This window comes from Miscanthus floridulus, chromosome 12 (assembly GCF_019320115.1).
Source record: "Miscanthus floridulus cultivar M001 chromosome 12, ASM1932011v1, whole genome shotgun sequence".
Classification (NCBI taxonomy): domain Eukaryota; kingdom Viridiplantae; phylum Streptophyta; class Magnoliopsida; order Poales; family Poaceae; genus Miscanthus; species Miscanthus floridulus.
The window spans coordinates 44,717,256-44,732,230 of NC_089591.1; the positions used below are offsets into that span (position 1 = coordinate 44,717,256).

Below are 14,975 nucleotides of genomic sequence, written 5' to 3' on the forward strand. Positions count from 1 at the left end.
TCTTTGTAGCTCGATCGTATGTCCATACCCCTTCGTCCCAAGCACGGACCAATTCATCAAACACGAGCTCCATGAACACACCCATATTACTCCCTGGGTGTCCAGGAATTATCAATGACAAGAATACGTTATGTCGTTGAAAGGAAACACTGGGGGGAGATTAAGGGGGATAACGAAGATGGGCCAACATGTGTATGGGGCAGCCATCATTCCATAAGGATTGAACCCATCTGTTGCTAGCGCGACACGTACATTACGAGCCTCATTTGCTTTGTCACGATGTTTGTCATTAAAGCGGATCCAAGCTTCACCATCGGATGGATGTACCATCTTGTCAGGATTATACCGTTTGCCATTTTTGTGCCATGTCATCTGTTTCATGGATTCCTCGGTCATGTATAGCTGTTGGATCCTCGGTAGGAACGGAAGGTACTGTAGGATTTTCACGGGGATCATAAGTTGCCTCTTCTGACCATCATCAGAGTCTACCTCTAGGTACCTAGAGGATTTACACTTTGGACAGAACTTTGCATGCTCATGTTCTTTCCTAAATAGGACGCACCCCTTCAGACAATAATATATCTGCTCATACGGCATCTTAAGTGCACGAAGGAGTTTATGTGACTCGTACATGCTCTTTGGCAGAATGTGGCCCTCCGAAAGCAGGGTGCCAATCACGGCCAACATCTTATCCAAGCCTTCTCGACTCAAGTTTAACTCGGACTTCAACCCCATTAAGCGTCCAATGGCATCCAGTTGAGATACCGTTGACCGATCGTGAAGGGGTTTCTGTGCCGAGTCCATCATGTCGTAGAACGCCTGTGCGGCTACCTCCATCTCCTCCTTCTCATGTCCCTCATCGAACTGTCCTTAGTGAAAGTCATCTAACATGTCTGCTACCCCGACATCAGCATCAAAAGCCTCCACCCGTGGTCTCACCACCTCCTCTCTCAGATGATGGGCTTCACCATGGTGGACCTACCGGGTGTAGTCTGGCATAAATCCATTCTTCACAAGATGTTTACCCATTTCCACCTTGTTTACCCTTCTCCTGCTTCCACATTTGCTGCAAGGACACAAAACTAGGCAATGTCCTTTAGCAGCCTTGCCAAATGCACTGTTTAAGAAAGCATTGGTCTTGTTCATCCATTCATTGGTGTAATCACTCTGACTTCTCTGGCCCATGTACATCCACTGACGGTCATCCATCCTCTAACATATGTGTCACCGAGCAAAGTAACCATCAATTGCATCTACATGGTGTTCCTGCTGTCTAATTGGTGAGGATAGGTCCTAATCCCACCCGTGGATGCGTAGATGAGGTTAGTCTCCATGCTCTACTCCTATCCAAGACAGAATTTTAGTAGCACCTCCCCGCTGTTCTCTAGATACACGTCCTGCCAAAGAAGAGTGCGTATCGGGAGAACAACAGGGAGGTGATGCTGAAACTCTATCTCGGATCGGAACAGACCATGAAAACTAACCCATCTATGCATCCGCGGGCTGTCCAAAAAACGTGGACAATCCAAAACAGATATGGTCATAGATATGCAAAGATCTGCATACCTCCAACCATATCTCTTTCGAACGGGAGACGCCTAACTGAGTTACGCGATCTATGACCATGACACGGAAAGAGGAGTTATACCTAGGGTGGCGGTGGAGTCAGGCTAGCGAGGCCGTGGTGGGTCGGTGTAGTGGCGAGGCGACGCGGTGCAGGCAGACCCGCAGCGGCAAGGAAGACGATCGGGGTCATCGAGATACTCCGGCTCAGCTACGACGGCTCTTCTCTGCAAAAAAAAGAACAAAATACTATCTCAGTTAAAAATTTTGGTAGATCCTCCCCTGCACGGTGAGGTATCCAAAACCTGCAAAAAAACATACGGCACGATGGCCGACAACCACATATACATATGCATTCAATTCAACATATCATTGCCAAGTCACATTCATCCACCACCACCACCGCCGCCGCCGCCACTCTACTCTTCTACTACCACAACCACCACCACCACCACTGCCACTCTACTCTTCTACTACTACCACCACCACCACCACCACCACCTATTACTACTACTACCACCACAACCACCTACTGTACTACTACCACCACCACCTCAACCACCTACTACTACTACTCTACCGAACTCTACTTCTACTAAACATACTACCACTGCTACTCTACTACTCATCGGCCGAGGCATGCCGGGGACGGGGAGAGGATGGCCGTGGCGGTCGGGGGCGCGCCGAGGATGGCCGGGGTCGCATTCAGGACGACCGGGGTCACGCCGAGAGGGCCGGGGCGGCACTACCATGGGCCGGGGCGCGGGCCGTGGGGTTGGAGCGGCGAGCGTGGGGCGGCGGGCGCCGGTGAGCCGCGGTGTCCGGGGCGGCCGGCGGAGGCGCGTCGGTGTGGGCGGGCCGGCGGGCGAAGGCGGTAGGGGCACGCCGGCAGGGGCGCACCGCCGTGCGCGGGCGGCGGAGTGGCAGGGGCGCGTCGGCGGGGTGGGGCAGGCGAAGGCGGTGGGGGCACACCGGCGGGGGCGCGCCGCTATGCGTGGGCGGGGCGTGCGCGGGGCGGGGCGGGACGGCAGGCCGGCCAGAGCGGGGTGGGGCGGGACGACGACGCGCGTGTGTGTGTGTGTGCGTGTGTGGGAGGGAGGGAGGTAACGGTTGGGTGGCCAATTTGAGTGTGGATGGGCCGTTTGCCGAGTGCCCCAATCTTGCACTTGGCAAAGGACTAGGGCTGCCGGTTTGCCGAGTGCCAGATCGGGGCACTCAGCAAACATTTTTTCCTTTTTTTTGAAATCTAAACCCTAAACCGTACTGCATCGTATTTTTTTTAAAAAAAATACCACTTTGCCGAGTGCCTTGCGGAGAGGCACTCGGCAAACATTTTTAAAAAAATTTGACACGCTCTTTGCCGAGTGTCCCCATGGACACTCAGCAAACGGAACACTTTGCCGAGTGCCTGGCAGCTGGCACTTGGCAAAGAGCATGTTTGCCGAGTGTCAAAAGATGACACTCGGTAAACCATTTTTTTTTGTATTTTGACCTCCAAACTTTCTTTTTGTAGGGGATGTCCTGGTTTGTAAGCATCGTACATGATGACGTGTACTAAATTTTCTCAAATTTTTATCACATCCTCCACATACGATATCATGACATCTCGACAAGTTTCATGATTTTCGGACTTCGTTTGCATTTTATAGAATTTAAAAACAATTCGTCCGCAAGTTTGTCGTCATGTTTCGTGAACAAGATGTTCGAAATTTCGGGTCCGTTCCTGGATATGGCCTCACACTACACTCAATACCATGAATATCATTTTTGAAATCATTAAATTCCATTATTCGATGCAAGTGCAGTTCAAATTTGCATTTTCTGAAAAAATTCAATTAAATGAAATAAAGTAACTAAATATAGCAAAAAGCAATAAAAATGTACCAAATTTTGACATGGAGTCTCATGTACTGTAGGAGGACTCGAGAAAAATTTTGGAGTTCAAAAGTGAGAAAAAAATAGTTTGCTGTTATTCTTTGCCGAGTGTTAGGGTCTGGCACTCGGCAAAGAAGTGGTTCGTCGAGTGTCTACCCGCTGGCACTCGGCAAACCTGGACGGCAGGCGGCGGCCGTTACCTGACGCCACTTTTTGCCGAGAGCCAGGGTTTGCCGACAGCCGGACACTCGGCAAAAAGGGCCTTTGCCGAGTGTCTGGCTTTGCCGAGTGCCTTGCCGAGTGTATATCGTTGCCGAGTGCGGCACTCGGCAAAATAGCTCTTTGCCGAGTGCCCGACTTTTAGCCCTCGGCAAAGGATCTGTTTCCCGTAGTGCCACCACCACCTGTTCCACCACTGCAAGGAGGAGGAGGGCTCCGGCGAGGTCGACTACGAGAAGAAGGAGAAGCACCACAAGCACATGGAGCAGCTCGGCGAGCTCGGCGCCATTGCTGCCGGCGCATATGCTCTGGTGAGAACAAAATCCAACTTCTTTATTGATCGCCTGATCGATGCATGATTCAGCTCTTGATCTGGTATGCATCGATGTGTTCCTGTGTATGTGACTGCAGCATGAGAAGCACAAGGCCAAGAAGGACCCGGAGAACGAGCACGGCCACCGGATCAAGGAGGAGGTGGCTGCCGTCGCCGCCGTGGGCTCCGCTGGGTTCGCCTTCCACGAGCACCACGAGAAGAAGGACGCCAAGAAGCACGGCCACAACTGATTGATCATCGATCAACTGCCTGAACCGAAGCAGCGAATCGTCGTGGCTGCTGCTTGATTTGTTCTTTCAACTCGTGTGTGCGCCAGGTCTTGATTTGGGCTACCGATATTTGCACGTAGGAACCGTTGATCCTCGGCGTTCTTGTATCAAGTACAAATCAAGCGTTGAATAACTAGTACTCTATTCGTTTTAAATTATAAAATGTTTTTGGCATTTCTAAATACATAGTTCTTATTTTGTATCTAGATATAACTTCTATTTTGGTGTATAGTAAAAACTATTAAATCTGAAAAACTAAATCGTCTTATAATTTGTAACGGGCAAGTCGAAATCCGTGCGCCCACCGCAGCCCACTCGTCAATTCGCAGTCTGCATCCGTTCCCTATGCTCCCCACAGGTCCACACCCTCTCTTTTCATGAAAGAAAAACAGAACCCCCGCCCTGCACCGATCAGCCGCTCCGCTCCCCCGCCGACACCGCTGCCACACCCCTGTTGCCCACAGTGCCCTGTCCCCTCTGCCGCCGCCACACCATACCTGCCCCTGCCCCTGCCCCTGTCCTGCCCTGCCGACCGCCCCTGGCTACGCCACCAAGACCACATGGAGGCCCTGTCCGGTACCACGACATTCCCGTCAGTTGTGCATGCTTCCTCCAGTGGCGCAGCCGTGCACGCTCTTGTGCGTCAACGACATCAACGGCACTGCCGTCCGCTGTGCTGCTGTCGGCGGCAATACAAGCGAAGCCACGGAAGGGAGCACCGACAGCCGTTCATGGCATCTCGGCCATCTACACCAGCATTCGCAGCCCCGGCAGCACCCACCTCCAACACCGGAGACTGGACCCGACGTCAACATCGGTAGCGTACAGGAGGTGCTTGACGTAATGCCCATGAGGTAAACATGCACGTCCTTCGGTATCCATATGTATGCCATGAATACCTAGTCTGGCTATCAAATGTACCAGCACTATATGTGTGTTTTGTTTATTCGCATTTCAGTTTCAAGTTACAATGTCAATTTTTCATCAGTGATCTTATTATCTGTCAAAATAAGGCTAGCATTGATATGAAGTAGTGATTCTGGAAGAGTGATTCTGTTAGTTAATATTAAAGGCATGCCCTTCTACTTTCTTGGTGATAAGTAATGCCATATCATTATTCAATACATCTCCCAACTATTTTTTTTGTGCACAAGTTATCTTTTGCCACCAGGTATATCTTCCCAGAGTGCTTTTAAACGTTCTTTGTGCGACTCAACATCTCATAAAATGAAATCACATGTTATGTCATTTGAATTTTGGTGTGTGCTAAGTTTGTTTTGCTGCAATTGCCCAACAAACTTACATATCAAACAAGACCTATAAATTAACAAAAATGACAGTTGGCACCATTGTATTTCATTTTCACTCTTGTAAATCCTGTTTTTACTATTTCATTTCATTGTTTCCTTTGGGCTAGGGAGTCATGCTCTCACGGGACAAGATGTCGCCGGGACATGAATTTCCACATCATCAGTAGGGTCTTCCGAGAGGAGCTTCCTTGAACCTCGCTGAGAGGAGAAGGGCCACCGAGGACCTCATCGAGAGGAAAGAAGTGCTGGGCGATGGGAAATCCATTGCGGGAGACGGATCTCGCCCAGTAGAGGAGTCGCGTGGGCGGAGTGGAGAGTCAACGGTAATGACAAATGAGGAGGATGATTTAGGAGTTCTCATTTTTAGGGCTCTAAACCGGCCCTAATAATGGACCTGTGTTTTTTTTTTTTGACCAGGGACCAACAGAGCATGGGGATCTAGCTGTCTAATAAGAATTAACATTTTATAGAAAATGGATTAGAATCCCGCCTCTACGTGTCCGCACATAATGTTTATGATATTACATAGTTTCAATGATATTGCTGATAAATCAAGGGAACATAAAATGCCAAAATTATGCATGATAGGGTCTATTATTAAATTTTCATCCATGAGAGGCGAATAGCTCCAACGTAGTGGTCTCTAATTTCCTGCTCGCTAATTGGAAAGACTCCTTTGTATCATCATCATGCTACAGTGTGCCCAAAACCACATCCATTGCATATTGTCCTAAAAATGGCCTGCATTAAAGATGTATATTTACAATTTTCAAAGATTAGATCATTGCGACATTTCCAAATTTGTCAACATTATGCGGCTACCTCAGATTATATTTCTTCTCTTTTAAAACAAAATTTGATAACCAACTCCATAACATGTGGGATACAGAGCTGAGAGGGGTTAACCCAGTATCTATATAGACAGATCTCTAGATTATCTTGGCATGATAGCAATCAAAGAAAAGATGTTTAATGGTTTTGTTACAGTTAGAGAAATAACACTTTTGATCGCCTTTCCAATTCCTCTCTCGGTTAGATTGTCCTTTGTTAAAATTACCCCTTGCTAGAGATACCACAGGACAATCTTGATTTTTAGAAAAAAAATTAACTTCCATATCAATATACGAGAGAAAGACTTAAAAGATGAACTAAAATTGTTGTCTGCATAACAATTAACACCGTCATTCCAATTGCCAAAACAACATGGTTTACAATATTTTGACTATCTGATGGCAAAGTTTATAATTTTTTATTTTCATATCAAGCTTTCTTGGAGATCTCTTGGATGACCAAATTTCTAGCCCTATGTATGGTGGCAAGGAACAGGCACACGTGCTCCTCCAGCTCATCGGTGAGTCTCTTGGAGCTCGAGCAGCTGCGCCTGAGCTCATTCACCATCTCTAGCACCGAGCTCCTCTCGTCCGCTCTCTCCGCGCACCACCTCGCCATGGCGTTCTCCCGCTCGATGGCATCGGAGAGCCGCGCCACGAGGTTGCTGACAGTGTCGAGGTCCTGGCCAACGACGTAGGTGCCCTTCGCCGCTGTGTCGAGCTGCTCCTGCAGCTGAAGCAATGACGACATCGTCTTGCTGGACGGCTTCTTTGTACTAGCCCTCGCCGCGAGCCACGTCTTGAGCGCCCCCGTGGTCGCCGTCCCGATGAGGAGGAGACCGAAGAACAGCAGGTGCGCCCCCGTGCCGAAGGCAGCCGCTCCGCCCGCCATGACGACCAAGGCACGCGAGAGCTTCTTGACGGCCTTCACCATCTTGAGCTTCCTCCCTAGTCTCCTGTGGCTCGACCTGATGCTCTGAAGTATGCAGGAGTACTTGTCGTGGATCGGCCTCAAGTTGCTTCGTGTTGTGGTGCAGAAAGGGTTGTTGCTTGTGAAAGCGAAGTCAAGTGCATGGGAAGCTGAGATGCTAGCTAGGAAGCTGTCCATGGATTGGTAGTTGCTTTGGGCGTCTTTGATATTCTGGAGGAGCTGCCTGCACATCTCTAGGGCCTCCGTGGTAGCGTCGAAGTAATTTGCCATTGCGAGCTCAATCTCTGAAGATGTTCTTCGGTGCACCATCATGTTATGAAGCACTGGAGAGATGATGATCTCCTGAGTCTCAAGAAGAGCTTCCATCTCCTTGGATTGTGAGCGCAGTGTGCTGTTGTACTCCTCTTCAATGTCCTCAGCCGCCATATGTATCTATCTTTGGATGGAGATAATCTTGGTTCTTCACGGAGCAAGTAGTAGTGCAGAGCTGTACTGGAGTATCTCCTGCTGCTTTGCTTGGCTTAGAATGGAGGGCTCCAGGCCTTATATATGCAAACAGCATAGCCTGAGGATTAGGCGGTTTCAGCCGCGTTCTTGCTTGCATGACCAAACGTTCTCCTGCACTCCACATCAGTCGGTCGGTATCTTTGGCTCTGTCCTTTCCCGGCCGCCGCGTGCTGGAGTGATGCAAAGCTTTTTTTGATTTGGTGTTTGCTGCTGTTCCTGTGACCCCGAGAGAATTTTGCGACTGTTCAGGTATTCGTACGCGTGCTGCTAGAAACACCTTCAGCTCTGATCAGCATGGGCAGCACCAATATAATGCATTTTCACGTGCGTATGTAGTTGGGTTCTTCTTGAACATCTTTTCTTCTTGTTCACAAGAGTCCGTAAGAAGTCCTGAAACCCAAAGAGAATTTGGTGCACTCACTTTACAGATTGTGGCTAATTCACGTGACAAATGTGAAGCAAACCGATGGACGCCCTTCAAGTGTTAAAATAGGTATAAAGTACTAAATTACGAAATTGGATGCTGGACTCCCCTCCAACTGTTAAAATTGACAAATTTAGGACTCTAGCTGTTTTCAAAGATGGTTTAGTATCCAAAATCATAACTAAATTATTTCAAATCAGATAATCAAGAAACAAGTACATTTTTTCAAAAAAAATGTTATCTATTTGTTGGTGATCTATTTTCAAAACTATGCACATCATATAACAAACAATTTGCCCACCTTGTGAACCATGCCCGGAGCTGAAGAAAGAGGTAATATATAAACATGAGAGGAAATTGGTATATATAGCTCCTACTGGCTTATTAGCTTGTTGGAACCTATTGGCCTTCAATTTGTTTAGTTTCTTTTATTTCATGCGGTGGTACTTGGCCACATTGGAAATGCACTACTCTTGCTTCCACAAGAGGAGGAGCATCTCTTGCCCAACACACAAACGAACAAGGAATCCCCAACAGAAAGCTTGTAGTTGTAACATTGTACTACAAGACATCATCCTTTATATCTCCCGTACATCGTCACTGGCTCACTCCAATGCAAGAACAAGCTAAGCACACTTTGTTAGAACTTGTACAACCTGAACTATTGTAAAATAGCGCACTTTACAAGCATGCATCACATGTGTTAATTAAAAGCTTGCAGGCTTCCGCAGGCTGAACTACTGTGGCTAGCTAATAACATGTGACAAATGTGAAATAAACCGATCAAATAAACATTTCAGAAACTTAATCACACTACGTAAAAAACAGTTTTTAGCAACGGGAGGAACATTTTTTTGTAGGGGCGGCTGGTGATGGAGCCGCCCCTACAGTGGCGTGCTCGGGAGCCCAGACACCAGCCGCCCCTACAAATGGAACAGCAGGGGCGGCTGGTGATACGAGCCGCCCCTACAAATGGGTCTAATTTGTAGGGGCGGCTCACTCACCAGCCACCCCCGGAGTTGCTATTTGTAGGGGCGGCTGATGATTGAGCCGCCCCTACAAATGCCCCCGTATAAATTGCTCGGATTTGTAGGGGCGGCTCAATCACCAGCCACCCCTATAAATCACCCACGTATAAAACAACTACAGTACCTTCTTCCGCCTCGGGTCACTCACTCCAACCCGTGAAAGAAAGGTGGGGAGGCATTGGACACCTCCCAAAAATTGCTCTACTAAGGGGGGAAGGTTTTGGTCCCAAATCCTTTGGTGGAGAGGTTATAGAAGATAAGAAAATGCTATTCCACACTTTTTTTAAGTTTTAATGGTTGGTTAGTGAGTAATTAAAGTTTTGTTTTTCTCTCTCTTCTATGGTGCTTGAGCTACTTATGAAGCAAATTAGACTCAAGTTTTAAATGTACTAGGGTAAATTAGGGAGGGGAACAAGATCATACCCTTATTTGGTCCATGTTTCTTGATTTTAGTGAACAATTAGTTAGTTTTATGCATGTTTTATGTGCATGTAGATCCAGATCTAGGATTTGGTTTTTTTATTAATTTCGTTTTTGTAAATTTATGTTTGATAAAATTGGACTAGGGTTTGTATGAAAGATATTGGGTAAAGTATAATTGTTGCTAATTGTTGTCTTTGAAATTGTTTATTGTAATCAATGAATATGTATTTTTATTATTTATGGATAAATAGGCCATTAATTAATTTTCCTCTACTATAGTGTGTTTGTATGCTTCATGTAATTATATTAGATTTATATTCATATATATCTGAAGTATATACAATTATTCTCAAGTAATTATTAATTTGATTCATTTATATATCTGAATAAGTAGTCCTTTAATGTTTATTTTGTTGTTGTTGTAAAAGATGGAGTACAGGAACTCTTGGATGTATGGTTCGTTAAGGTTCAAGGCAGGTTTCCGTGAAGGGGTAGATAAATTTATTGAAGCCGCAAAGAAGCATGTAACGACATTGAAAGAGAATAAGGATATAATTATTTGTCCCTGTAAAGATTGCAAGAACCGTATGGCATGGATAGATGTGACTATCATCAGATCATATTTGATTATACGAGGATTTGTCGAGGACTACACAGTGTGGATTCATCATGGTGAAACGATTATTGTTAACGACGAGGATAAGGAGGAATACGACAACGAAACCATAGAATCACTGTCCCAATATTCAGTAGAGCTTGATGCACGAATGGATTTCGAGTTTGACAATGAACAAGGTGGTGATGCTGGTGGTTGGGATGGTAACGACGAAGGTGGTGCCAATAATGATGGTGGAGCACGTGTCGGGTATGAAGATGATTTGGAGGACATGATTCGAGCCCTTGAACTAGAGATTTTACTAAATAGCCCAAAAGGTCTAGAAAATTTGGAAAGGGTAAAAAAAACATCGAAGGAGACTGTGTATGGTGTTGAAAAGGGCTGTTCGACACATTGGATATTGCTACGTTTTGTGCTTGAGCTGCTCATCCTGAAGGCTAAGTACGGCTGGTCAGACTGTAGTTTCAATGATCTATTGCATCTCCTGTCATGGGTGCTCCCACAACCAAACTCAGTTCCCGCCAACACATACCAAGCAAAGAAGGTCATAAGTCCATTGACAATGGGGATTGAAAAATCCATGCATGCCCCAACCACTGTATACTTTTTCGTGGCGAAACGTTCAAGTCACGGGATAATTGTCCCTGGTGTGGGGCCAGCCGGTACAAGAACAATGACTTTATGGTAGGGATGAAGCCTCCACGGGAAAAAAGAGGAATAAGAAGGGTACAAAAAAGGTGGTACAAGAATGTCAGCCCCTAGAGGACACTCTATTAGGCAACGATGCAAAGCAGAGAAGAATTCCTACCTTGATATTGATGTGTTCCTCGAGCCTAAACAACCAGGCATTGATATAGACGTGTTCTTCGAGCCTTTGATGCAAGAAATGAAGAGGCTATGGAGGCATGGGGAGCAGATGTACGATGCGTTTTGAAAGGAGGACTTCATATGTAGAGCAATAATATTTGTTACTACCAATGATTACCCCGCACTGTTTGCTTTGTTTGGACAGATCAAAGGAAAGACGGGATGCTTGGTTTGCTTGGATGGTACTACATGGGTGTACCTGGATGCATCCAAGAAGATAGTTTACCTAAGAAACCGACGCTTCTTAAAGACAAGTCACAAGTACCATAGCAAATTGTTTTTTTAGATTTTATGACAACGCCCCGGAGATTGAACCCCCTCCGAAGAGACGTCATAACGGAGAACACGTGTACAGAATGGTGAAAAACATACACGTCGTCTATGGAAAGAAGAATCTGGATGGGACGAACAGAGATAGAAGCACACCTTCTGTCGAAGGCGTACCTTTCAAGAAACAATCGATCTTTTTTTAGTATCTGTCTTATTGGCCGGACTTGGAGGTCCTCCATGCCATTGATGCTATGCACGTGCAGAAGAATGTCTTTGAGAGTCTCATTGCTACCTTGATGGACACAGGCAAGTCAAAGGATGATTTGAAAGCACGAAAAGACATGGTGCAGCTAAACGTGATGCCACAGCTTCACCCGGTACCTGAGGCTAATGAAAAATACACTCTGCCCATAGCGTGCTTCAACCTAACACCAGACGAGGAGAGAGCTATATGCACTTTGCTGCGGGGGGGTCAAAGTCCCGACTGGGTTTTCAGCAAATGTGAAGAAGCTAGTGTCGATGAAGGACTTGTCAATAACACACTGTAAGGCTCATGATTGCCATGTGATGCTAACAGTGTTTCTACCTATTGCAATCAGGGCTATAAAGCTAGAGTTCTTGAAAATGGCCATCACCCGCATGTGCTACTTTTTTTCGAAGATCTCATAGAAGACGATTGGCAAGCAAGAGCTGAGTGACCTACATGAATTTGTGGTGGAGACACAAAGCCAACTAGAGATGTGTTTACCTCCTGCTTTTTTTGATATAATGCCACATTTCATGATTCACATGGTTCATCAGATACAGACGCCGGGCCCTTGCCACTTGCATGAAATGTGGTCCTACGAGCGGTTCATGTCGGTTCTAAGTCGATATGTGCACAATCGAGCATACCTAGAGGGCTCCATGATAGAGGGTTACAGTACTGAAGAAGTCGTCGAGTGCTGTCAAGAGTACCTAAAAGTATAGAAAGGGATTGGTAAACCTGATTCTCGTCACAAGGGTAGGCTAGCTGGGAAGGGCACCAGTGGTAGAAAATTGTTCATCGACCATGATTACAAAGAGGTGAGTCAGGCGCATTATAGTGTCTTACAGAGTACACAACTGATGCAACCGTACATTAATGAACACTTGGCTATCATTATGGCGGAGAGAAATGGCCGTTCGGATGATTGGGTCATGAAACAACACAAACAACGACTAACTACATGGTTGAAGGACCAAAACATACCACCTGAAGAAATTATAGACTCTATTATCATCAGTAGGTTGGCGGAGGGGCCATCGAGACAAGTGATATCTTGGAATGCTTATGACATCAATGGGTATACGTACTATACCCACGCAAAAGATAGTAAATATGTGAACCAAAACATCGGCGTTCAAATAGAGGCTCTCGATGGATTAGAGCGAAAGATCCAATACTTTGGCATCATTGAAGAGATATGGGAACTTGACTATAGAAGGGATATAACATTGGCTCTGTTTCCATGCCGCTAGATAAAACAACACCAACTGAACAAGATTGGATTGAGAGTCCTAGACCTCGAGAATCTAGGCTACCAAGATGACTCTTAGGTGCTCGCTTCACGTGTCGCACAAGTTTTCTATATGTCTGACCCACAAAGTAACCTCCCCCCGAAGAAGAAGACAAAGCACGTGGTTGCCTTCGGAAAACAGCACATTATTGGAGTTGATGACGTGGAGGATATTGAAGCTTACAATAACTACAATAAAATGCCGTTATTCACAGACTTTCCTAAAAAGATCAGTGTTGTGGAAAAGAACCTACCTAAAGACATATTACCATGGAAACGAAAAGGTGTCAAGGGGAAAGTTGTTACAATGGGCTAGCTAGTTGTTGAACGTGGAGTGTTTGTGTTAGTGTGTGTTTGTAAGACTTCATTTATGCATGCGTGTGAGACTATATATTTATGTATGTGTGTAAGACTACATATTTTTATATGTGTGTGAGACTACATTTATGCATGTGTGTGATACTACCCTTTGCAACATCCAGATGAATCTATTTCAACATCCACTCTATTACTACTAAAACTTTATGAAATCACTTAACACTGTTCAAATTTTGTCAAATAAAAAGATGACCAAAATAAAAGTTGTAGATAGTGATGTGTTCAACAACATTTATATTCATCACCTTTACGACTGAAATCATTTATTAGTTGAAAATCAGGTTTGAAGTTGTCATTTTCTGAAATTCAAATTTTGAATTGTTCAAAATTAGTGACAAAGATAGATAACTAGACTAAAATGATAGAGCATGATTTTAGAAAATTTTAGGAAAAAAAAACCATCACATTTGAAGTTAGTATGAGGAAGAAAAACTAGTTACAAGTTTTAGCCACAGATTAAAAAGAGAAATCACACTTGTTCATCATTGATCATCATAAATAGTTGTGATTTTTCTTTTTAATCTCTGGGTAAAATTTGTAACTAGTCTTTCTCCCTCATACTAACTCCAAATGTGATGGTTTTTTTCCTAAAATTTTCTAAAATCATGCCCTATCAAGTTACTGTATTGATTTGTTTATTCTTTTCGTTTGACAAAGTATGAGCACTTCAAATTTTCAAATTTAAAAAAATGACAAGTTCGGATGAGATTTTCAACAATTAAATGATTTCAGCTAAAAAAGTGATGAATACCGAAGTTGTATAACTCATCAAGATATATAACTTTTATTTTGATCATTTCTTTATCTAATAAAGTGGTAGTACACATTATTTACAAATCAACATGTCTCTCGTATAGTTCTTAAAATAAGTCATGTTTGAATTTATGAACAATATTTACTAATACTTTGTCACATTAATAAGTGACCAAAATAAAAGTTGTATATAGTGATGAGTTCAACGACTTTTATGTTCACGACTTTTATAGTTGAAAGCATTTAAGGTTTCAAAATCTTGTTTGAAGTTGCTATTTATTGAAATTAAAAAATTCAACTATTTAAATTTGGTCAAATGAAAAGATGACCAAAATAAAAGTTATAGATAGTGATGTGTTCAACAACTTCTATGTTCATAACTTTTTAAGGTTTCAAAATCTTATTTGAAGTTGACATTTATTGAAATTCAAAATTTGAACTGTTCAAATTTGGTCAAATGAAAATATGACCACAATATAAGTTGTACATCTTGATGAGTTCTACAACTTTGATGTTTACAAAATTTTTATTTGAGGTCATTTAGTGTCCTAAAATTCTCTTTGTTGTTTTGAAATTCAAATTTTAAATTTTTAAAATATTATTTTTGTAAAGAATAAAATATAAAATTATATCTGTATATATATATCATGAAATTGTTTATATTTATATTTATTCATACATATATAGAATAATCAAAAAAGTATTATATAAATTTACATTGTTTTCTTTATATATAAATTATAAAATTATTAATTAAAATAAATTGAAAAATATTTGTAGGGACGGCTTACTCAGGAACCGCCCCTACAAATTGATTTGTAGGGGCGGCTGGATCAGGAA

At 44.0% G+C, this 14,975-nt stretch overlaps 1 protein-coding gene across 1 annotated transcript; it reads right to left on the reverse strand.

Moving 5' to 3' along the window:
- Window positions 1–6,830: 6,830 nt before the first annotated feature.
- Window positions 6,831–7,757, reverse strand: LOC136495789 (putative UPF0496 protein 2). Its single transcript, XM_066491617.1, has one exon. It carries the CDS (start codon window positions 7,755–7,757, stop codon window positions 6,831–6,833), a length of 927 nt encoding a protein of 308 aa, XP_066347714.1.
- Between the last annotated feature and the right edge of the window lie 7,218 nt (window positions 7,758–14,975).

What these genes read in the sequence shown, in the direction of transcription:
- LOC136495789 (XM_066491617.1), bottom strand. Translation starts at nt 7,757, where the DNA reads ATGGCGGCTGAGGACATTGAAGAGGAGTACAACAGCACACTGCGCTCA.